The sequence below is a fragment of the Thermobia domestica genome, chromosome 13, assembly GCF_964235325.1.
Source record: "Thermobia domestica chromosome 13, izTheDome1.hap1.1, whole genome shotgun sequence".
NCBI lineage: Eukaryota > Metazoa > Arthropoda > Insecta > Zygentoma > Lepismatidae > Thermobia > Thermobia domestica.
In genome coordinates this window covers 18292445-18316595 of record NC_137466.1, presented here as the reverse complement: position 1 = coordinate 18316595, position 24151 = coordinate 18292445, and the positions used below count along the sequence as shown (strand labels likewise).

General features: G+C 36.0%; 1 protein-coding gene across 1 annotated transcript in view; it reads left to right on the top strand.

The window, feature by feature from the left end:
* Positions 1-5572: 5572 nt before the first annotated feature.
* The window catches only part of LOC145668035 (UPAR/Ly6 domain-containing protein qvr-like), a 101564-nt gene continuing 82985 nt past the window's right edge, over positions 5573-24151 (top strand). Inside the window, exon 1 of the mRNA XM_081735504.1 lies at positions 5573-5869. Within this exon, the coding sequence (XP_081591630.1) occupies positions 5851-5869 (19 nt within the window). The 5' untranslated portion in view covers positions 5573-5850. The remainder of the gene's footprint in view (positions 5870-24151) is intronic.

Genomic DNA, 24151 nt, shown 5'->3' with positions numbered 1-24151 from the left:
ATAGTACTGTGTAAAAATAATGTGCCTCTCCGAATACTAAGTGTCTCTTCCCCACCCCCACCCCCGGATTTTTTTCTGAAAGAAACACTAGTGTGAAGTAGAAAACACGTGTTAGTACAGCGCGTGCTTTGTCTGTGAAGTGAAGTAGAAATGCTTAACACCTGCAGTGTTTTCGGTTGTAATTCTTGTGCAATTGAAACTGAGGACGTAAAGTATCTTTTCTTACGTTTCTAAGTCGTGAGAAATCACCAGATCGATATAAATTATGGCTCAAGAAAATCAATGGGAAAAAAATGTACCAAATAAAATCATTCTTGTTCCAAACATCTTGAAGAGCCTGCCTTCGAGAAGTCAAGTTTACTGAAAGAAAAGTTAATGCCAGTGGCGGATCTAGGCTGGGGCCGGGGGCTTAGGCCCCCCAGTTTTTGAGTAACAAAATTGATTTAAGCTATTATTTAGATATTTTTGAAAGTTTTTAGTAAACATGATATACATATCATAGTCTGGGTTCTGACTCCCCCCCCCCCTGAGTTTTTACCGTCTAGATCCACTTCTGGCTAATGCCAGGAGAGTTATTTACACGCAAACTGAGAAAGAATGCTGCTCCAAGTATATTATTGAAAGGTTTAAAATCCGAGCCATTGAACACGCACCGATCTATGTCCAGTTACCAACGTACAAATATCGTACAAGACGCAATTGATGGTTGTAGTCAAGACCAGGCATTAGAGGGTAATAGAGACGATGTCACTCATGATTCTGAAGTTACTGCTTTAGAAATAAGCTATACAATGTGAATTAGGGAGTGAAATATACCGGCTTGTAGAAGGAATCAGTGACGATGACTGTTCCTCAAGACATTGATCAATCGTTTAATTTCTCTGTATCATGTGACAATGATGATGAAACGGGTGATGAGAGTTGTTCTGCGGACAGCTATGAAAATAAAAGAAATTTAACCGGTGAAGTGTTTTTCGTATTCTGGCAAACTTTACAGATGTTATTTCATTTTTGCCTCATATGTTACGCTCCTGTACATACCTTGAAGTACAAAATTATAGGGTCAGCGTTAAAAATTGCAACAAAACGTGAAAATGAACATACTTATGTTTGGGGATCGGAAGAATGATTAAAGAAAAGGTACTTAGGTGTTGCAGCAATCTCGTCCGCTATCTATTTACATATTGGTTTCGATTTTTTTAAATTTTTTTTTTGAAACGCTGAACTCATGCTTTATAGGATACGTTTTATAATATTATAAAAACGTTTGTACAGCCCACCATCAGATATCATTTTCTACATGCAGATGATATTTGTAAGGCTTTGCAATCAGTTCTGGAAAAGGAAACCGCACTTAGAACGTGCCACCGCACCTCTCACAAACGAAATGCTTGGCACTGTGTAGTATGTAAGCCTGCTCTCGCTCTTTGCCCACCTATGACGTCTTCACAAAATCTTTCTTCCTCTGTTACTCGCTAACGACTGAACGTATCGCGATCAAACAAACACCATTCCTTTTAGAATTTTCAACTCTACAAATGGAAATAAATTGTAAAAAATGCATTTCTAAGTCGAACTGCTCCTTTAATCTTAACATGTGGTTTTAGCAGGACGGAATCACGTTACACATTGCTCGGCAATCGCTGTTCGCTAATTGATTGGAAGGCACGTCATTTCACGTAACGGTGACATCCATGGCCTGTGAGATCTCCTGATCTTAGTATGTGCGATTTCTTAGTATGCGGACATCTTAAAGGCAAAATGTATCACACACGTCCTGCAAGTATTCATGAACTGAAACAGATTTGATTTAAATTGTGTGTTTAGATTTCCGTTCAGCAGCGAGATTATGTGATACGTTGATCTACAGTTTAATGTGAGGTACGAATCACATGAGCTCCAGCCAAGAATCGAGCCCAGATCTCCCACGCCAAAGATGCTAACTGCTTAGCCACGAGAGAGCTCAGAACTGAAACAGAAGATTGAAGACAAAATCACTATCATTCCCTTGAGACACGTTGCACCGAGCATTTCGAAGTTTCCACAACATGATAATGGAAAGTGAACGCCGAAAGAGAACACACCTTTCTGAAGTCATCTTTAAGAAGTAAAGAGATAGTTTGTGACTTTTCGCAATGAAAACATAAATGGGATACCGTACATGCACTTTCATCAGTAAAATACGCTTTTCTTGTGTTTATTCGCACAAATTACGTTTCTTCAAAATTTCCCGTTTCTCTACGCCACCTTATATTCTATGCATACAATTTAATCATGTTATCTAGTAAAAGAACATAATCACATTGATCATGTTTTAGTAGATAGAAGAAGGCAATCTAGCATAATTGATGTCAGGTCGTTTAGAGGGGCTGATTGTAACACTGATCACTACCTGGCAGCAGCCATAATACGAGAGAGATTATCGTTGAATAAAGGTAATATTCATTGTCCGAAAACGGCGAGATTCAATTTAGAGAAATTAGAAGCGAGCCAGGTAAGAGAGGAATACCAGATTGAAGTTTCGAATAGATTCTCGGCTTTAGAAGATTCGGAGTGCACTAGTGTTGAGGATACCTGGATTGAAATTAGAGATAGCATTAAAATTTCAGTAAAAGAAAAATTGGGACACGCGGAAATACGTAGGAACAAACCATGGTTGGACCAGGAATGCATTAAACTAGCAGAAGAGAGAAAACAGGCAAAATTACGTTGGCTACAAAATCCGAATGAAATAACTACACAAAATTTCGCAGATATCAGGCGGGAAACTTCCAAAACTTTTAGAACAAAGAAACGTGATTTTTTAAAGCTAAAATTAAGAAACTTGAAGATAATAGTAAAAATAAAAACATCCGGGACATGTATAAGGGAATCAGCGAATTTAAGAATGGCTATCAACCTCGTGCTTATATATTAAAGAAAGCTGACGGAACAGTCCTCACTGATACGGATAGCATCTTAAATAGATGGAAAGATTTATTTGTCGATTTGCTTAGCACGCAACCAAAAACTAGTGTGCGTGGAGAAAAGGAGATACACACCGCAGAACCGTATATTCCAGAACACAACCGAATAGAAGTAGAAACCGCTATAAAGAAATTAAAGAAACACAAATCTCCGGGTGTAGATAAAATTCCGGCTGAGTTAATTTTAGCTGGAGGCGAAAAATTGTGGAACAAGATAGACAAACTCATTCTCCTTATCTGGAACAAGGAAGAATTGCCATAAGAGTGGAAAGAATCATTCATTGTTCCAATTCACAAGAAAGGCGACAAAACTGACTGTAATAATTATCGAGGCATTTCTCTTCTGTCAACATCCTATAAAATACTTTCAAATATTCTATTAGCAAGATTGACCCCATACGCAGATAAAATTGTTGAAGATTATCAGTGCGGATTTAGACGAAATCGATCAACTTTCGACCAAATATTTACCATTCGCCATATACTAAAAAAAAAAAAAAAAAAAAAAAAAAAAAAAAAAAAAATGGGAATACAATACCCTGGTACATCAACTGTTTGTTGATTTTAGAAATTCATACGATTAGGTTAGGAGAGGAACATTATACAACGTTCTTACAGAACTTGGAATACCAAGAAAGCTAATTAGATTAATTAAGATATGTTTAAATGAATCCCAAAGTAAAGTCCGGGTAGAAAAAATTTTTGTCCACGAGCTTTCACGTTGAAAATGGCCTGAAACAAGGAGATGCGTTGTCGCCATTATTATTTAACTTTGTTCTGGAATACGCTATAAGGAAAATCAAAGATAGAAACCAGGGCCTAGAATTGAACGGTATTCATCAGGTTATGTATGGCATATGCTGATGATGTAAATTTAATAGGGGATGATTGGACAACAATAGAAAGAAATGCAGAGATCTTAATAAACGCTTGCAGGGACATGGGTTTAGAAGTAAATGCACAGAAAACTAAATACATGGAAGTGCGTCGGGACCGTAATACGGCAAATTATGGACGCGTTAAAATATTAAATAATACTTTTGATAAAGTGGATAGTTTCAAATATCTAGGATCAATATTAACAGATGAAAATCATATTCACGAAGAAATTAAATATCGACTAAAAGTAGGGAATTTGTATTACTATTCGGTTCAAAATCTCTTTTCGTCGCGAATTCTGTCGAGGAATTTGAAGCTTAAAATACACAAAACGATAATCATGCCCGTTGTTCTGTATGGTTGCGAAACATGGTCGCTTACTCAGAGGGAAGAACATAGACTGAAAGTATTTGAGAACAAGATCTTGAGACGAATATTCGGACCGAAGAGGAACGGGAATGGGGAATGGCGGAAACTTCATAACGAGGAACTACATAATTTATACGGTTTACCCGACACTGTTAGGGTCGTCAAGTCTAGGAGGCTTAGGTGGGCAGGTCATATAGCTAGAATGGAAGAAAGTATAAGCGCTTTCAAAGTCTTGAGTGGAAGACCAATAGGAAAACGACCATTAGGAAAACCTAGGCGCAGATGGGAGGACAATATTAAGATGGATATCGCAGAGATTGGAATACAAAGTAGAAACTGGATGCAGATAGCTAAGGATAGAAGTCAGTGGAGAGCTTTTGTGAACGCGGCATTGAACCTTCGGGTTCCATAGGCCATAGAGTTAGTTAGTTAGTTAGTTATCTAATAAAAGAACGACAATTCATGCCTGATTAGTTCTTAAACGTGTCTCCCCATATTTGAATGTCCTTCATAAAATTCATTGCCCAAGAATTCTGAAGTTTAAAGGCACAGTAGTTCCTAATTCTTTGGACCAAGTATGATAACGCCAATAGTTTTTGTTTTTTTAAATTATTATTATTTAGCTTTAAAGTTTGTTTTTCTTCGCTTTCGTCAACCTATAACTTGTAAAAAACGCCTTTACCCACATATGTTTAATAGATAATTATTTTACTTCTTTCGAAGTCCTCTACAAAATTGTTATTTTTTCGTGGACTGTTATCTTTTTGTACCAGATATATTTAATCATTAGGTTTATTTATCTTGAAAAATTGTAGCTATGTCCAAAATAATAGTATGATAGGGAAGAAAGAAGAAAATGAGTTAATAAAATATTGTCATTAGTTCGAATAAGATATTTCTATATTCGAAGACAGAAAAGCTATAATTTCATTAACAAGACGTACATTCATATGATACAGTCATATTATTTCTTTAAGAAATAAATTATTTAAATGCTCTTCTGATTGAAATTGCATCTTGAAACTAAGAAAAGATTGAATATTTTATAAGTTCAACTATGAAAACAAAGCAGTGCTTAATGTGTGAAAATTATACAAATAGGTGTTAGGTAATTCTGGAACAGTGATCAATAATGTTTCGTGAAAAATCCGCAATGGAAACAATGGTGTGAGTTGAAAGACGAAAAGAGGAAGCTCATTGTGTAGCATTGAAAAGAGGAAAGAGCCATTTCTTTGAAAGACACACACGGAAGGGAACATACTAATACGTCAGATATATCCATCGAGTCTGTTGTTATGGTGAACTTTTTTGTTGGACGGTGGCCAACATCTAGCGGCCAGTATGCAATACTAAAAATACAGCACCCGCTCTTTCCTTCTCGGACTGGAGTTCCCTTCAAGTTTCCCACTTTCCTGGCGTCTGTTAGATGCTTTTTATTTACCCTTCCCTTTCTTCCCTTTTTTCTTTCCTTCTAGCCCTTGGGTTTCTCTCGATATTTCGTTCCTAGAGCTTCTAACAGTGAACAGTGTAAGAAATTGAGAGCATTCACATTCCTTGGTATTTTCAATGAGTTACAATATACAGTTAGGGAAGAACATTGAACCTCAAGACAACAGGTAACAGGAACATATCCTTTATGTGGACCTTTATTTTAGGTAAGAAATTCTTGTTTGCTATAGTTTATTGTGACAAAAACATTTAGTAATAGCATTAATAATGACATTTAATTTTCGATTTTCGTGATGTCTCTAACTATCTCTTCTACAATAAACATAAAATACAACTCGTGGCAATATGCTCAAATAACTAACTAACTAACTCTATGGCCTATGGAACCCGGAGGTTCAGTGCCGCGTTCACAAAAGCTCTCCACTGACTTCTATCCTTAGCTAATTGCATCCAGTAATATGCTCAAATACAGAAAAGAAATTTCTTTAAAACGCCTATACTAAATTCTTCTACAGTATTATATTAATAGAATTTAATACAATGAGCATACTTATTTCTTCGTCGTTTTTGTCTAAACAGTCATCATTTATGTTAATGCAGTAATTTTATGCAGAATATTACGAAGTGTTTTTCTTTTTCATAATCCAATATAAGAACTTCAGAAGCAGCTGGAAGATAATTTATGTACATTAACTGAAGCATTGGAGTAAAAAGTAAAAGCCAATAAGGAGGATTGTGTCTTGAGATATCTGGTTTACATTTTTAAATTATTGACACGTTCCATAAAATAAATACAATTGAAACATTCTCCAGTGCTGAGTGAATGGTTATTCTGTAGTTACGTACAATTTTAAAACCGCATTGGAATTCTTTGCTACATATATTGGTGTCAATCTATAATCTTCAGGGAAACTAGATGTTCTGATTGTTTCCACTCAGATTACTTTTAATGGACGTACATCGTTAGCAAATATTCACGAAAGATATTTTACCAAAATTCAAAGACTTGGTTGGAAGATTTAAGTTTATTTCTAAACTACCATTTAAATTAGTCATTTCAAATCTGTTTTACAATGAACATCGTCTAGATTATAATTGTATTACGTATGAGGGTTTTCCTGTGAATCAAAATGATGATACATCTCTAGAGCTTAGCTGCATAACAATTGGGATAAAAGAAAGTAAAGTGACACAATAATTAATGATCTCGTAGTTGCTATTGATTCCCCCTCTACTTTCTACAATTCATTTGGGAATTATCCATCAATGTCATGAGAGCGCTAATTATCATAATCGCGCAAATCTTTATTAAATGTTTATTATAATAGGACATCTCAATTTTGAATCAGTTCAAGTTATAGAAGTTTATTCTGTGGTAATAATAATAATAATAATAATAATAATAATAATAATAATAATAATAATAATAATAATAATAATAATAATAATAATTCTGTACTGGAATAAAGTGCTGCTGACAACAATGTCTAAATATCATGGGTTAGATAGTTCGATAGTTGCACGGCAAAGTAAACTCAATTGTATTATCTGAAGTAAAATTGTAGCAATGGTATTAGCGGGTACAAACAGCTGAAACTGAATTGAATGTTACCAGTATTAGAAAGAAATTTGCCATTGTCATCTGGAGTCACAAGGGTGACTAACTCTCTCCTCTTTTCAATAATGACATCCATTCTGATCTTGACTGATGAGAAGATCAGTCTGTGGCAAAAGTTTGTTTTGTGATAAATAATACTTACGGTGTGCAATATTATTTAAATAAAAGAAGAATGAGAATGCAACCAAACAGATAAAAGAAAGGTGACTCAGAACAAAAATGAACCCTTTGAAACTCAATTATTAAATTCCTTATTAGTGCAAACTATGACCTACAGCATAATTTTTTGCAACTTCATCTTCAATCATATCTTATATTCTCTACGTGTTATTCGCCACACTAGTTTATTAGTAGAAAGCGCAGAAAATACGAGGCCAATGTAAAAAAAAAAAAAAAAAAAAAAAAAAAGCCGATTGTTTTTTACTCGAGGTTGGCAATATTGATGAAATTGAGCATGCGAAAAAGCATGTCTTGTGTGCTTGCAGCAGACATAGAATCATTCAAGTAGAGTTTTGTACATGAGAGTAGCAGCAAGGTGAAATGGTTACCATAAAAAATCCATCCAAATGTGAAGTGAGATCTGTCATATGAGTTCTGAACGGAAAGGAACAAAATGCAGCTGACATCTATCGGGAATTCTGTGACATTTTCGGGCCTGCAATAATGAGTGAATGGAAAGTTAGGCAATAATGGTAAGACTCTCGGGAAGGGTGTTCAAATTTTCATAACAATGAGAGTAGTGTAAGACGTAGTGTTCAGACGGACGACCTGGCGGAACGCGTTAACAAAATAATGATTTTTTTTCACATGCGCCTTTAGTCGAGTTAAATTGACAATCTTACCTTTCTTGAGGGAATTATTGATGTAATTAGTTCTGTTGCGACTTCCAACAATGGATTTTCTATATGAACCCCAATGAAAGTATTTGAGAAAATTATTTCGACAATGTGATCTCAGAAACCAAATGTTCTATGAACGTAGCGTTATCGCTGGTTGGTTCCAAATTTTGTGTTGATTAGTGTGTTCTCATTCAAATTTTCAGCAAGCGTCCCCTTATTATTCTATGCAACTTTTTTATGGAATGTTCTGAGTCCATGAGATTAACATCGTCGCTTTATTCTATGGGACGATAGCCCTTTACAATTATTAAAGTTCGAAACTATGTTATGCATCATATTGGAAATTTGATCGATTAGTATGTTAGTATAAACTAACTAATATTCCCAAGCGTTACAGCGAGCTATACTCTGCCTTCGAAACTTCTATGGTCGAGTGTAAGGACTAGAAAGGACCGTATGTCCCCTCACAGGAAAATGTAATGTCTGTGTTATTTCTACGGAAGACAAAAGCATTTTTCTTCCTTTCTTTCTTTTTTTTTTTTTTTTTTTTTTTTTTGTCAGTTTGTTCGACAAATAATCTACTCTAGATCTATTCTTATTTCAAACTAGATAATATTCCCAAGTGTTACAGCAGACAAAAATGTGTCTCCTCCCCCAACATTTTCGAATCTTCACTCATATTGCGCAAGAATGAAACATAAACCTTTCATGGCCCAGTGGCGGATCTAGAAAGGCGCACGCCACCTCAAAAGAAAATATAATTCTTTCGTGTTGTTTCAACAAGACGAGAGTGAATAAAATATTTTTATGTCAATACATTAGATCCATAATCTACTCTCAGTCTATTGTTACTACAAATTATGTAATATTCCCAAGTGTCAGAGCGGATAATAATTTGCGTCCCCTCCGAACTTACCATCTTATGCGAACGAATAAAGAAGCATTAATTCCATGCTCAGTGACGGATCCAGAAGAGGTTTCGCGCAACCTTGAAAGGAAAATATAACTGTTTTTGTGTTTTTTTAACATGAGATGGCAGTAGTGTTTTTTTCTGTCAACAATGATCAGATTAATGATCTGCTCTCAGTCTATTGTGACTACAAACTAGGTAATATATTCAAGTGTTACAGGTGGTAATATTTCTCGCCTCTCTAAACTTACCATCCTTTTGCGCAAGAATGAAGAGATATAAAGCTTCTGAGGTTGGAGACCTAGCATACTGAAAAAATATATAAGAATTATTCGTGACCGTTTTTGTGATGATACGTCAGTTATTCCTGGAACCAAACGAACATTTCCAGACTGTGCGGAAATGCTGCTTCAGATTGAATTATACAGAGGTTTCTAACAAGCTGTAGAACGAAAGTCATAATTCCGTACGTTGTAAGAAAGCATTTAATACCAGTTACGACCTCCCTCGTGGATATGTCGATAGCGTACGCGCCTTTGGCGTGTGAGGCCCGGGTTAGGTTCCCGGCAGGAGTCATGTGGTGCAGATATCACGTTAAAGTGTAGGTGCACATCTCATATAGTCTCGATGCTAAAAGGAACTCTAAACTCAAATGCCACTAATCAGTTACCCCTTTCAAAATTTCTGACGCTACTCCTGTTTCAGTAGAAACATGCAGCTAAAACACTAACTGCAAGCAGCTGAACACACTTCCTGTCGGAAAGTTATGTTCAAGAGCAAAATAGGAGTGTGACGGGGGGCCGCGGTAGTTCAGTAGTAGAGCGTTCACCGGTGATGCCTAGACGAACACCATGTGTATGGGTTTCCTCGTGATTCTTCCGTTTCCTCCCACTTTATTCATTCCACCATTCCGTTCATTTTCTCATCATCACCGTCTCATCTAGCCTAGCCGGCATAACCGTGGAACGTAAACCTAAAAGTTTTTTTTTTTTTTTGAAATGTGAAGAGAGTGCACCGGAACATTAGTTGCTTATGAGTGGCATGTAATCGCAAGTTTAATTTATCTTAGTCCGGCGAAGAATGAGAATTTGGTCAACTTCGGAGATTCTCCAGGTGCGTGCTTGGAAGAAACAGTACAGATAAACAATTAATACTTGTTAAGTTCTTCTTCATTTATACAGCATAAGTTATGAGGGAACAAGAAAGAGAATATCTGCGAAATTTAAACTATTATCATTAAGTATTCTGTCTGTTAGCTGGTCCTGGGACTAATGAGTTTTCTGTCCCCTCTCCTTACCTTTTGGACTGGAAATGTATCTACAACGCAGTGGCATAGCACACTTTTGCGCCCCCCCCCCCCACAAAGTATAGAGAAGGGGCCCTAGTTGTAAAGCCGATAGAAGTAAGATTGAAATTCTACTTCTTTAAATCTTTATTCATCGCAAGACTTCGGGGTCCCCTATACGTTGGGGCCCCCCCGCACTGCGGGGGTTGCGGGGGCAGCTGCTACGCCACTGCTACGACGTTTCTCAATACTCATGCAACAACTTTTATAGAGGGAGTTTGGCTTTGGGCATATAATTTGATGTAGTCACCAACCACCTCTATAAAATTGTTGCGGAAGTACTGCAGAATTCTGAAACATGGATATTTGGATAGGGCACATACTAGTTCCTAAGTGAAATCTAGACCCGACTACTGTAGGTATCATAGCTTTGGAGCTATGGACCTTTAAAGTTCATTTTTTCATGTTTTCTGTAGCCTATAACTCCGAAAGGAAGCATGTGTGCACCCAGGTTGGTTTATACTTTTTGTCTTGTCTTGGTGTCAGAAATCACCTCCCGAACGTTGTCGGTGTTGTTTTGAAACACCCCATATATATATATATATATATCAAAATCTCTATTCCCAGAACTGCACCTCCCCTCAAGAATTTTCTAGATCCACCCCTACCCCTGCTCAGTACAAACAGAAGAAAATAAACCTTACGGCACCGTCTCCACAAGAGAAAGGTAGATTTTTTTCTGCTGTGAGTGAAAGATATATTTTGATATTTTGGAAGGGAAGACAGAAATCAATGATTTAAGCACATAATTGATCGTAAGTTAACTGTCGTCTTCCGGAATATATACGTATATTGCATGAAATAGCTCGTATCATATACTGTTTTATTGTAACAAATAGGAAAGAAATTCACAGTTTAGAGGCATTGATAGTTTCGTTAGAGGGACCTTTTCTTATTAGTGTTGCATACACAAACTACAATGCACAAAAAGCCTAATGTTAATTATGCAGTATTATTACACTTATAAAAATAAGTCATATAAAGATACAGATACTGCATATACACGGACTAATCAAAACATAATGACAACTCACTACTTTTTGAACAAAGTTGTTTGGCTGATGCCAGAGCCACGGAGTATAGTAGAACTGCTCGTTAGAGACAGGTATCTCACTCGGTCACTCAGTGTGCTGCTTGTGCGTAGAACGGTAAAGGTTGGCGATATATCAAATTTGATAGGGCCAACTTGTTATACCCAGACGGTTGGGAACAAGCATCTAGGGAACATCGCAACTTTTCGGATGTTTGTTATCGGGCTGCTTCGTTAGTGTCTTCCAAAGCTGGGAAAAGGATGGTGAAACCAGCACAAAACCGCAACACATTTGGCGGCCTCACTTTATGAAAGATGTCGGACGTCGTCAAGCATCGAGATTCGTCCAACAGAAAAGGGCGCAAACTGTGGCACAAACCATAGCAGACTTTAACAGTGAACAAAGCGTGAGTATGTGCTTGACCAGCCAATTCACCGTAATACTAACTATATATAAAACTACATGAACTGACATAAAATAAAGGGGTACATCTGGTTGACATGGAAAGTTGAAATTTGACATGATTGTAGCCTTCCGGGTCTAACCCACAGGAAAATTGCCAAAAGTAAATATTTTTAAGTTTTGGGGGTCTAAAGGGGGATAAAGAAATTCCCCAAGTTATTTATATGGGCCTTTTTTGACTAATAATCTCATATTTTAGGTACTTGGAATGGGAATAAAAACTTGAAATTCGGTATGCTTATACGTTTTCGTTAAATTTACCTAAGTAAATTACAAATATTAAAAATTTCCAACTTTAGAATGGTTTTATGAGGAACTGAAAAATCTCCATGTTATTATAGTATGGGATATCTTTTACACCCCAAAATTATTGGGCACTTACTGTAGTTCTACAATAATGAAATTTGACATGATTGTAGCTTTTCGGGACTAACTCAGGAAAATTGCCAAAAGTGAATATTTTTAAGTTTTAGGGAGTCTAAAGTGTCGATGAAGAAATTCCCCATGTTATTTAAATGGATCCTTTTTGTACCTATAATCTCATATTTTAGGTACTTGGAATGGGAATAAAAACTTGAAACTCAATATGCTTACGTTTTTGTTAGCGTTAACTAATAAATGATCAAAATTAAAATTCCCAACTGTAGAGTGGTTTTATTGGGAACTGAAAAATCTTTTCCCTGTTATTTACATGGGACATCTACACCACAAAATGCTTTAGTGGGGTGCACTATATCTGAAATTACACTTCCGTGTGCATTTCTTGTTAAAATTGAACTAACACTTGATTTTTGTTCTTTCGGTGATGCTTTAAAATTCTGACACGGTTGCCACTTTTTCGTTCATTCAAATCCAATATGGCGGCTATCAAAGATGGCCGTCTTCGCGAATGCACAGCGCTGTCTTTAAAGGACTATATCTTCCAAACTAATTGACCAATCTTCATGCAACAAACACGGAAAGACGTAGAAAATAATAAATTTTTAAACATTCACCAGAATTATTACTTATCAATACAATTAATAACGTGAGAAATAATTTTATTTCAAATTTTGAACATTTTATAATCTGTTTTCTTTATATATTTTTTAAAATAACAAGCGAATGACAAAAAATTGAGAACAACGTTGTATACTTCTTAAAAGAGTAATAAATTGTCTTTAAATTGTCATGTATGTCATTCAATTTGGTTAAGAAACAACGACATTATAACAAATTAATATTTCCTTTTTTGCTTGATTTTCCCACAGGAGTAGAGGGAGACCGAGACCTATAGAAAAGCCAACCATGAATCCGTGATCTACTCTCCAAGACAAGTACTTTGATATGTCGCATGCTATACCCTGACAGACACCCCTATTAGCGCACCTCAAGTATATCACCATTTATGCAAAACTTCTAGAAAGTTCTAGAAATAGCCATAAAATTCTAATGGGAAGTTGTAGGAGGCTCTAAAGGCTTCCATGACATTTTACTTAAACGTAAGAACTTTCTGTATTTTTTCTAACATTATAGAACTTTCTAGAACTTGACCGAACATTCTAGGACTTACCCGAAAATTCAAGAAAATTTTAGAACTTTCTTGAAAATTATAGAATGTTCTAGAACTTTTTCTCGAACATTCTAGAACTTTTCATTAGAATTGAATGGGGTTTTAGAACGTTCCATTAGAATTCAATGGACGTTTCTGCAACTTTCTAGTACTCGAACAAAGTATATAAGTGCGGCGCAAAGTGGAACTACTCACAGTTAGCAGGTGAAACTGTGCAGTTACTTGCCGAATTTCAATTGTAACGTATAAGTATTGTGTCTTATCACTTGCTTTACGTTACCTTTAGTCCTCTTGAGACACTCTTCGTTTCTAAAGTGTTTCCTCAATTCTTTCTGGTATTTTCAGAAATGAAACTGTGTAATTAACTTACAAGATAGAATCAGCCAATCCGAAAGAACTTGATTATAATCTCTGTATCCTGTGCTAGGATCAGAAAAGAGGAGACGTAACTCTAAATCCATCTCTTGAATCACTAGAAAAGCTAATAACAGTTGCAGTGGACAGAAGCAAATTTGGTGATCTTCAGTATTCAGCGGTCGCATCTCTTCTTAAACCGTTATCTCCTGAGCATGTGCAGGAAAAGGCAGCATTCTTCCACAAAGTCTGTTACTCTAGTTTAGTTCACAAAGGACACTATGATAAATCGAAGCGGAGTTATGAGGAGGCTTTAAAACATGGATCCATACTGCCTACGGTTGCGAGGAGAGGACGTCCATCGAAATTAACAGTGAATAGTGCAAGTTCGGAGACAACAGTGGATGCTCCAAGCTCGAGAAGGTCTTCTACCTTTCCATTTGACAAAAACAAATGCATATTTTGTCAAGAGGCTGAGGGTGAACTTCATTTAGTGCAGTCGTTGTCCATGGGGCAAAAAATTAAGAACGTTGTTGAAAATAATTCTGATGAATTGAAGTGTCGCCTTCTCGCCTTGTGGAACGAACCCGGGGACGTAATTGCATATGACATGAAATACCACTTAAAATGTTTAGTGTATGCTGAAAGAAGAAAATCTTTAACAGAACGACATGAAACTGTATTCTTAACGTCTTCGCAGACATTTTGGCTGACAGTGAATTATTAAATATCTTGCAATGCACATTTTATCGGGATAAAGATGCTATAACAAGTATGTGGAATGTCAATACAACTTATTTTAATCTTCTCTCTGAGAAAAGTGGAAAGATAGTTGATGGCAACTATAAGCGTCATCTGAAATCACAAATACAGAAGAAGTTACCAAATGTGAACTTTGTCCGTTCACGACAAATGAACACTCCTGAGAATCTCTGCGCTCCGTTCATAGCTTCGTAAACATTTCTCATGCTGACGCAACTGCAGTACTCAAAAAATCACAAATAATTCGTGACGAAATCCTTGCCAGTGAACACTAGAAATTTGATGGATCTTTTGACGAGTATAGCTCTCCGCCAATCCTCCAACAGTTCATGCGTTGGCTGATACAAGGCTGTAAGTCCGAGATTCAGACAACACGACGAGCTGAAGAAGTTAATAAAGCCGTCAACAACTTATGCCAATTGGTTGTCGCTAGCTGTAGATCTGATCGTCAAATGAACTATCATCCAAAACATGATGATAGTAATTTCCGACAACAAGCTGATACACCATTAACCATTGGGCTTCCGCTAGTCATTCATCATAAAACCAGAAGCAAACAGCTCGTAAATGCATTGGAGAACTATGGAATTGGAGTTAATTATAAGAAAATAGATGACATTAAAATTAGATTTTCCCATGCAATGCAGACAGAAGTGGGGCAGTATGATAATGTTCATAATACCTCGATTCACAGTTAAAGAGAAGCCAATGTGGTTTCCTATTGATAACATCGACTTTAATGAAGATACAGCCACAGAAAAAGACACTTTACACGGAACTTGCAATGTAATGTATCAAAAGCAGTATTCCAAAGCAGTAATGTACCAAAAGCAGTATTAATACCAAAAGGAAACATGAGCAGGACGTAGGAATAGAGGATAATTTATTTACATGTGCTTGCACGCTCTGAATTCGGTTGTCAGAGGTAAAAGCAATAACTAGAGTACAAATTTTCACTCATCAGAAATATCACCCATGGATCAATATAATAGGTGCTTACCGGGTGTAAGCGAGAACAATGTTTTCGATATGGCAGCCATTATGATGGCCGCCATATTGGATTCGGCAAACCTGTCAGACTGGGACCACTTCAATTCCTCTTTCATCGTATCATAATATCAACACATCCAACTGCAAAGATTTCAGCAAAGTGATTCTTTGCTTATTTTATTACTTTTAGCCCCCTCTATTCATGTGGGAAAATCAAGAAAGAAAAAAAAAAGGAAATATTAATTTGTTATAATGTCGTTGTTTCTTAACCAAACTGAATGATATACTTGACAATTTAAAGACAATTTATTACTCTTTTAAAAAGTATACAACGTTGTTCTCAATTATTTGCCGTTTACTTGTTATTTAAAAAAATATATAAAGAAAACACATCATAAAATGTCAAAATTTGAAATAAAATTATTTCTTACGTTATTAATTGCATTGATAAGTAATAATCGTTGTCAATTTTAAACATTTATTATTTTCTACGTCGTTTCGTGTTTGTTGCATGGAGATTGGTCAATTAGTTTGGGAGATATAGTCTTTTAAAGACAGCGCTGTGCATTGGCGAAGGCGGCCATCTTTGATAGCCGTCATATTGGATTCGGATGAACGAAAAAAATGGCAACCGTGTCCGAATTTCAAAGCATCACCGAAAGAATAAAAATCAAGTGTTAGTTCAATTTTAACAAAAAAATGCACACGGGATTACACAATACGCCCCACTATTAGGCATTTCCGACAGAATTAGAATGATGAAATGTGGCACGATTGTAGGTTTCCGGGACTAACCCACAGGGAAATCGGCAAATATGAATATTTTTAATTGTTAAGGGGTCTAAAGGGGCATGAAGAAATTCGCAAGTTATTTAAATGGGCGTTTTCTTGGGATACAAAATCTTATCTTCAGGATAGTTGAAATAGGAAAAGAAACTTGAAATTCAGTAGAATTGTGGGTTTAAAAGTTGTGAGGCCGTAGACCGAGCAAACGTGGGGGTCTGGGGGCGGAGATCCGAGCTAGACAAAGGCTAGTTGTTAGATATAGGTCTCCGCAGCAAACGTCAATCATGTATAAAAATAACAACCGCACGGCATCATAGATAACGCCTGGAATGTGCACGTGCCTATCGTTAATGGACTGCAGAGCAATGCCACAACGTTCCAAGATTCGATTGATCACCTTTATCACATGGATGGTTGGGTCAGGGTCCGTCATCTTCAAAAGGAACAACTGCTCGGGACGTGTGCAGTAGGATAATGACTAGGTCCATGGTGGCTCCATTATGATTTGGAAAACCCTCGTGTCGTTATCAATGGCCACAGTATTGTGTGTGGAGGATTCAATGACAGCTCCTAGCTATCGGAAAGCCATTGCTGTTTACGTATGTCCATTCACGTCGGCTACATTTCCAACCAGGAATGGCATCTTTCACCAGAACAACGCGCCTTGTCTAGTGCTCTCAACGGGTCGGGTCGGGTCTTGTTGAAGACCGACCAGACCCGACCCGACCCGACTGACCCGAACCGTGATTCGATCTGATTGACCTGACCCGATAACCCGACCCGAGATGACCCGGTTGACCCGACCCGACAACCCGACCCGAGTTGACCCGATTGACCCGACCCGACAACCCGACCCGAGCTGACCCGATTGACCCGACCCGAGCTGACTCGACTGACCCGACCCGACAACCCGACCCCAGTAGCCTGACCCGACAACCCGACTCATTTGAGAGCACTATGGTCACGACACTGGGTGAACCCCAAAATGCACTCACATTGGGAATTAAACCCGGACCACGTGTACCGAAGTCTTACACGTTAACCACTAGCTAGATCAAGACATTAGATATGCATCTTAATGAATATTTGGCACTTTTGAGGTTTAGTTATTTCTTTTTATAACTGATACCAATGTCCGACGTGGGAGAATTTTTTTTCTTGCTTTAGTTCTATGTGACGAAATTTTTCTTCAAGGTCAGTGTTCTCACCTGCTCGGACGGCAGTGGGTCTTCTCGGAAGGCAGTAGCAAGAGTATCTTGGCGGAGACAAAAGGAAATCGTTTAACAACGATAAGGGTTGAGGAAACAGGAGAACAACTGTGATTTATTCCAACCCTTCAACTTTCATTCCAAAATAGGTTCCTATGATTCCGTGACCCGTGCCACTTTGATTTTTCTTTCTCGGTAATTAAAACTTATTTTACAGTATATATAGTTGCACGTAAGAAGATACATAATATGAATTTTGTAATTTAAAATTTAAAAATACAGTATGATAATTAATTATAAAGTACTAATTTTATTTCATCACTTTCAGCCCAACAAATGAAATTCAAACAATTCGCTCCCTCGGTCATCAATACTGCGTCTTATCCTTTGTCTTGCAGTCAAGTCTTGGTCCTGCATTTCGAAGTCTTGGTTATCTTTCATGCTATACAAGAGCCAAGAATGCTCGCCTCATCGGTACAAATGAAGACCAAGTGTGATTTTGATTATGGTGTCCCATACTATACGGAAAGCAAGAAAATACGCGCATCACTACTTGGTGATCACCAAAACAAGGTCAAGAGGAAGATTACTATGCACTTCGTCTTGCATATCCAATCTTTATCTTGTTCTTGTATCGGTGTCCTTGGGCTTGGTGAACTAAAATGAAATATTCAGTTTAAGGTCCCTCGATTCTGCACCGAGGCTAAGAAATATGGTGACCATGAGAAATGAATGAAATGGTGGAATGAAGAAAGTGGGAGGAAACAGGAGAACCCCGAGAAAACCCACTACACGGCGTTTTTCCACCACAAAGCCCACTTAGCACAAGCTGGGATCGAACCATGGACACCATCAGTGGCGGAGCCAAGGGAGGGCCAAGGGGGGCCAGGCCCCCTTGCTCAAATTCTTGGCCCCCCTAGTGCCCCCCCCCTCACACAGATGATGCTATTATAGGTCGACAAACGGTGAGTTGCCAGTGGCTACAAGTGAAACTACTTCCAAACATCTCTCGACAACAAAGTTACGAACTGCAGAATACCGTTGCGTTCCGAATAAAATAGCTCCACTCGTTTTAGTTTGTAGTACAGGAAGACCTAATTCACGGAAATCTGTGGGATGCTTGCATTGACCTCGCCACCTGGACATTCATTTTAACCTCTGTCCATTATCTAGTTATCTCCTTTGTTTCTGACAAACAACCAGAAAAATAGAAAATCAGTCGGCATTCTCATTCGCTTCAATGTTGAAAGTCATACTAAAATATGATATGCATACTTACAAATAACATACACTGCAGTAAAACATTACACTTGTGTTGGACGAAAAAAGTCTTCGTACACTAAGTAATTAATTTCCATTGATTATGGCGACATAGAACAAATGCAAACCATCCATTAAATAATTTGGTATTATTATTATTATTATTATTATTATTATTATTATTATTATTATTATTATTATTATTATTATGAGTTTATCTACCAAACAACTATTTATTATTAATATAAATGATTAATCAATTATATTTAGTTACGTATGGTAGATGACTTCAGATGATATTATTTAATGACCGATAGTATCCCACGCTGTCGTATCTGTGCATAAGAGGTAAGTTCTAATCTTTTCTTTGTAGAAGTTAAGTAAAAGAACCTGTTTTACCTCGAAATGCTTAATTACAATTTTATTTACACAAAGACAATTCTAACATACAAGATGATATTAACGATGCTATTTGCATATACGAGTTACTTGTCACAAAAACTAATTACGCTAGGAAACTAAAACTATGCTCAAACTGTCTTTCTTAGCTAACTTTTACAAGTGGTAGCAATTGAAACTCACATGAGTATATGGTAACCTCTCACCCGAAGTCCAAGGTTAATCTCTTTGCACATGACTAAAAAAAAAAAAAAAAAAAAAAAAAAAAAAAAAAAAAAAAAAAAAGAAAAAAAGAAAAAAAGAAAGAAAAAAGAAAGAACGTGTCTGTTGCCTCCGTTTTCACTCTCCCCCTCTGCCAGCCTGAATCCCCATTATATTACCAAATGTTATCAATCTTTAATTTCAAATTAAGTGCTTTATGATTTTCTTTTTGCAATTATAAAGTCTTATTAGTTTCTATCACCGTTGTCCCTTAGGACAAGTTATTATAACAAAGGAAAAACATATTAATGGTTCCTCTTGATTACTTTTCAAGTCTTTTTCTTATAATTCACTTAAGCACTATCACCTTTTTTTTTCTTTCTTTTTTTTTTTTTTACAAATTATCATATCCATTTATTCCCCTTTTTTTTCCATAAAATCTGTTTTCAACACATTATATTATCATGCGATATTAAAACAAATCTGGAACTTCTGATATTTATTTACCGCAATCATTCTATCCGGAAAATTAGTGTGATCTGTACATGAGGGAATGTTTTCGGGCTACTAAAATTAAGATTACTTGTGCCATGCTATAACTTTGAGTTTCGCCTTATCTCAAGTAGATGCAGACATGTCAGAAGGTTTGATCCTTGTAGATACACTAGTTCAAACGCTGTCCAAGATGAGGTCTGGTAAATATTACTCTCAACTAACAATATTCGAACAAATTTATCAAGAATGTTTGGACATGTGCAAAGAAAATGGTCTCGAATTCCAGAGCCGGAAACAAATAGAATATAGGGGTTCCTCGTGGAAAGGAACTATACATCCGCCATCGAAATATCACAAATTCATTTTGGATGAATCTTTTCCTTCATTGGATGCAGAAATCAAATTTTCTAAAGATAATATATCTATCAAGAGACATTTTTCTCCCTACTATTGATAGACAATCTCTGATATGGAAAACCGCTTTGTATAATGTTGCAAAATCATCAGATCAATCACCACTCTACATCCAAAAAGTAAAAACTTTTTTAAATTACAACATTGTCGAGTCTATAACCCAGCATTATGGTGTGATCTGCAAACATTAAAGTGAGAACTCAAAATCCTCCCAAACACAATTAATAGAGCAACCCAAAAGCATATAAAGCATAACAGCAATTTACAATATGGTTGGTACCTTGAACATGATTGTGATTGTCTAAGGGCCCAGAAGAAACTAGTGTTAAAAGCATAATATGGATGTCTCAGGATTTTTTTTTACCTAAGATCAGGGTCTTTTGCGGTAATTTGAGGCATTGTGGGGATTATTGATAAATATTTTCCCGCCCTTACTGTTCAAGATAGAAGCTTAAAATTTGGTACACACATTTAATACACCCCTTGCTATTTTCCAGTTGATTTTCAGGTCTCTGCGTTAACACAGGAGGTCCAGGGGCTCAAAATTTGAAAAAAGAAATTTCAGAGAAAAATTCAGAATTTTTTTAAAATTCCCATCCTCAGGGACATGATAGGGACATGTGAAGGGTACAATTTTAATGGTTGCTTTATTGCGAAAAAACGATGTATGAACCATCATCCTACAATAAATAGGAATGATGCTATAGTCGCTTGACTGAAAATCTATAATTTACATAAAAACCAGGATCTTAAAAGGGTTAGGGGAAACTGGGGTGTTCGCAAACACTGGGGTAATGCCGAACACCCAAGTTTGCGTCCAAGGAAACTTGTTAGAAAACATGATTTTGTTGTATGCTAGCGGAGAGACCTGGATATGTATAGCATAAATTTGGTAACGGTCAGTTGCGTGGATTGACAGAAAAAAGACGTTTTGTTGTTTTTGTCGATTCACTTATAGCCAGTGATGAAAATTTTCCGGAAAATTTTGAAACGGTTACAGAAAATTTTCCGGAAAATTTTGAAATGGTTACAGAAAATTTTCCGGAAAATTTTCCAATTCATACAATCATACTCCACTTATTCCTACATCGTTGTTTAGCCGTGATGTGAGGTGGAAAACTTTCTTCTATATTTTTCCGGAAAATTTTCCGTTCTAAACAAATTGTAAAAAAGTGAAAGATCGTTTAAACAATCTGAAAATTTTCATGGCTCAGACATTTTTCAGTACTATGTAGGAACAAGGGAAACAATTTTTCATGAATCAAAATATTTTCTGTCTTCTATGCAAAATTGAAAAACTTTTTATGAGTCGAAAAACTTTGATCATTTAGAAGCAAAAAGTGAAACAACTTTTTGTGAATCGGAAATTTTTATTGCTCTGTAGAAGCAAGTGAAAGAAATTTTCAAGGATCGGAAAATTTTCTTTCCGATATAGAAACAAGTGGAAAAACTTTCATAAGCCGAACAGTTTTGGATATTATGAACAGTGATGTTAGGTGGAAAATTTTCTCCTATATTTAACTGCACATTGATTATAAAATTCAATTCCTTTAGAGGAAAATTAGACAGCAACAAATTATAATTTTCCAATTAGATTTCGGGAACCAGAAAATTTTCTAATATTTCAAGTTGGGAATTAAAAATTTAGACAGTGTTTCTCTCTCTCTCTCTCTCTCTCTCTCTCGCTATGTGTGTGTGTGTGTATGTGTGTGTGTGTGTGTATGTATGTATGTATGTATGTATGTATGTGTGTGTTTGTTTGTGTGAGTGTGTGTGTGTGTGTGTGAAGTGCAGGGAACATACATCGAGTTCGTAGAGAACAAATATCCCATTCCAATATTTAAAATTTAACAAGAAATCGAAAACAAAAGCTTTGTTAACTTATCAATTATTTGAAAAACAGAAAATTCCACTATTTCTTCACATATAGGCCTGCCTATGTAATGAAATAACTACATAAAAGTTCCTTATGAAGATTATTTTTGTAACAGAAAATAAGAATAAATGCTTTGATTTTATTGTGTTTAACACTCATACATCATAATTTCAATATTGGAATTTTGTCTTAGAGCAGATATTTGTATTGTAAAACTACCATTATTATGTATAAAAATGTATTGGAAATAATGACAATTCGATAGAAGAAGTACATACATAGATAAAAAGAAATATATATATATATATTGTAAATTAAAATGAAATTACTTGTTGCTTTAGAACGCAGCGCTAATAGTGCAGCTTTTTACGTTTCTTTTATTATTTTATTGAAAGAACAACTACACAAATCAGCTTCCTTACTAGTTATATTTCACTTTTTCTTCTGAATGAATATGTTAATAAGTAAATGTTTATTTCCAGAAAATGGTCAGTATTTGTTTTCGTGAGTTACTTAAACTCGAATTTTGGATAGTCAAAAATTTACAGTGGGCACTTTATATTATCTCTACTTATTTATAAATATTTCAGTATGTAAATCTAGAAAAGTAGTAAAGCTATGAGGAAACTTCGTCTTACGCGTATTAAACTGACGAAATATAATTTTATGAGATCAAAGGTGGATTCTGAGGGAAGAACGCATTGAAGTTTTTGAAACATTTTTGAAGAAATAAAGTATCGTTAGATTTTCGCTTCATGAAACTTTTTAAGACAATATTTATTACCAATAAATTTTACGGCTAACCAACGATGTACGAATAAGTGAAGTATGTTTTTATGAATCGGAAAATATTCATCACTTTTAATAAATTTAAAATTTAAATAATATAATGGGATATTTGTACTTTACGAACTCGATGTATGGTTTCGGCACTTTACATATATATACACACAGAAAAAGAGAGAGAGAGAGAGGGAGGGAGAGAGAGAGAGTTGAATTGAGTTGATTTTGAGTTTAACGTCCCTTTCAGCAGCGAGGCTATATAAGACGGGACCAACTGATTAACGTGGAATCCGAACCACATGATCTCCCGCCGGGAATCGAAGCAGGTCTCCCATGACAAAGGCGCATATGCTAACCTCTTAGCAACGAAGGTGCTCGCAGAGGGAGGGGGGAAGAGAGAAACACTATGTACATTTTTACTTCCCAACTTGAAATATTAGAAAATTTTCCGGTTCCCGAAATCTGATTGGAAAATTATAATTTGTTGCTGGCTAACTTTCCTCTACAGAAATTCAATTTTATAGCTCAATGTGCAGTTAAATATAGTGTAAAATTTTCCATTTAACATCACTATATATAATATCCAAAATTGTCCAACTTATGAAACGTTGTTTCCACTTGTTTTTACATCGTAATGAAAATTTTCCGATCTATGAATATTCCTTTCACTTGTTTCTACAGAGCAATAAAACTCTCCAATTCACAAAAAATGTTTTACTTTTTGCTTCAAAATGATTAAAATTTTCCATCTCATAAATAGTTCTTCAATATTTCCATAGAAGACAGGAAATATTTCGATTCATGAAAAATTGTTTGGCTTGTTCCTACATGGTACTGAAAATTGTCTGAGCCATGAAAATTTTCAGATTCTTTAAACGATCTTTCACTTTTTAACATTTCTATACATGAATTCAATCAATTTTATGATTACTGAGAAATTGTTACTTGATTACTGATATTTTTTAGAACGGTAAATTTTTCGGAAAAAATATAGTGGAAAATTTTCCACCTCACATCACTACTTATAGCGTTGATTCAACAATCTCGGCAAGGTAAGTTGGCTCTTACCTTATCTATGTTGTTTCAGATAAGATTATATGTTCCCCAATATTTAAGCATGAGTTATTTGTAATGTTACTAGCCTGTATGCAGTCAGCAATTAGTTTCAACTTCAACAATAATATTGCGTCTCATAGGGAAATG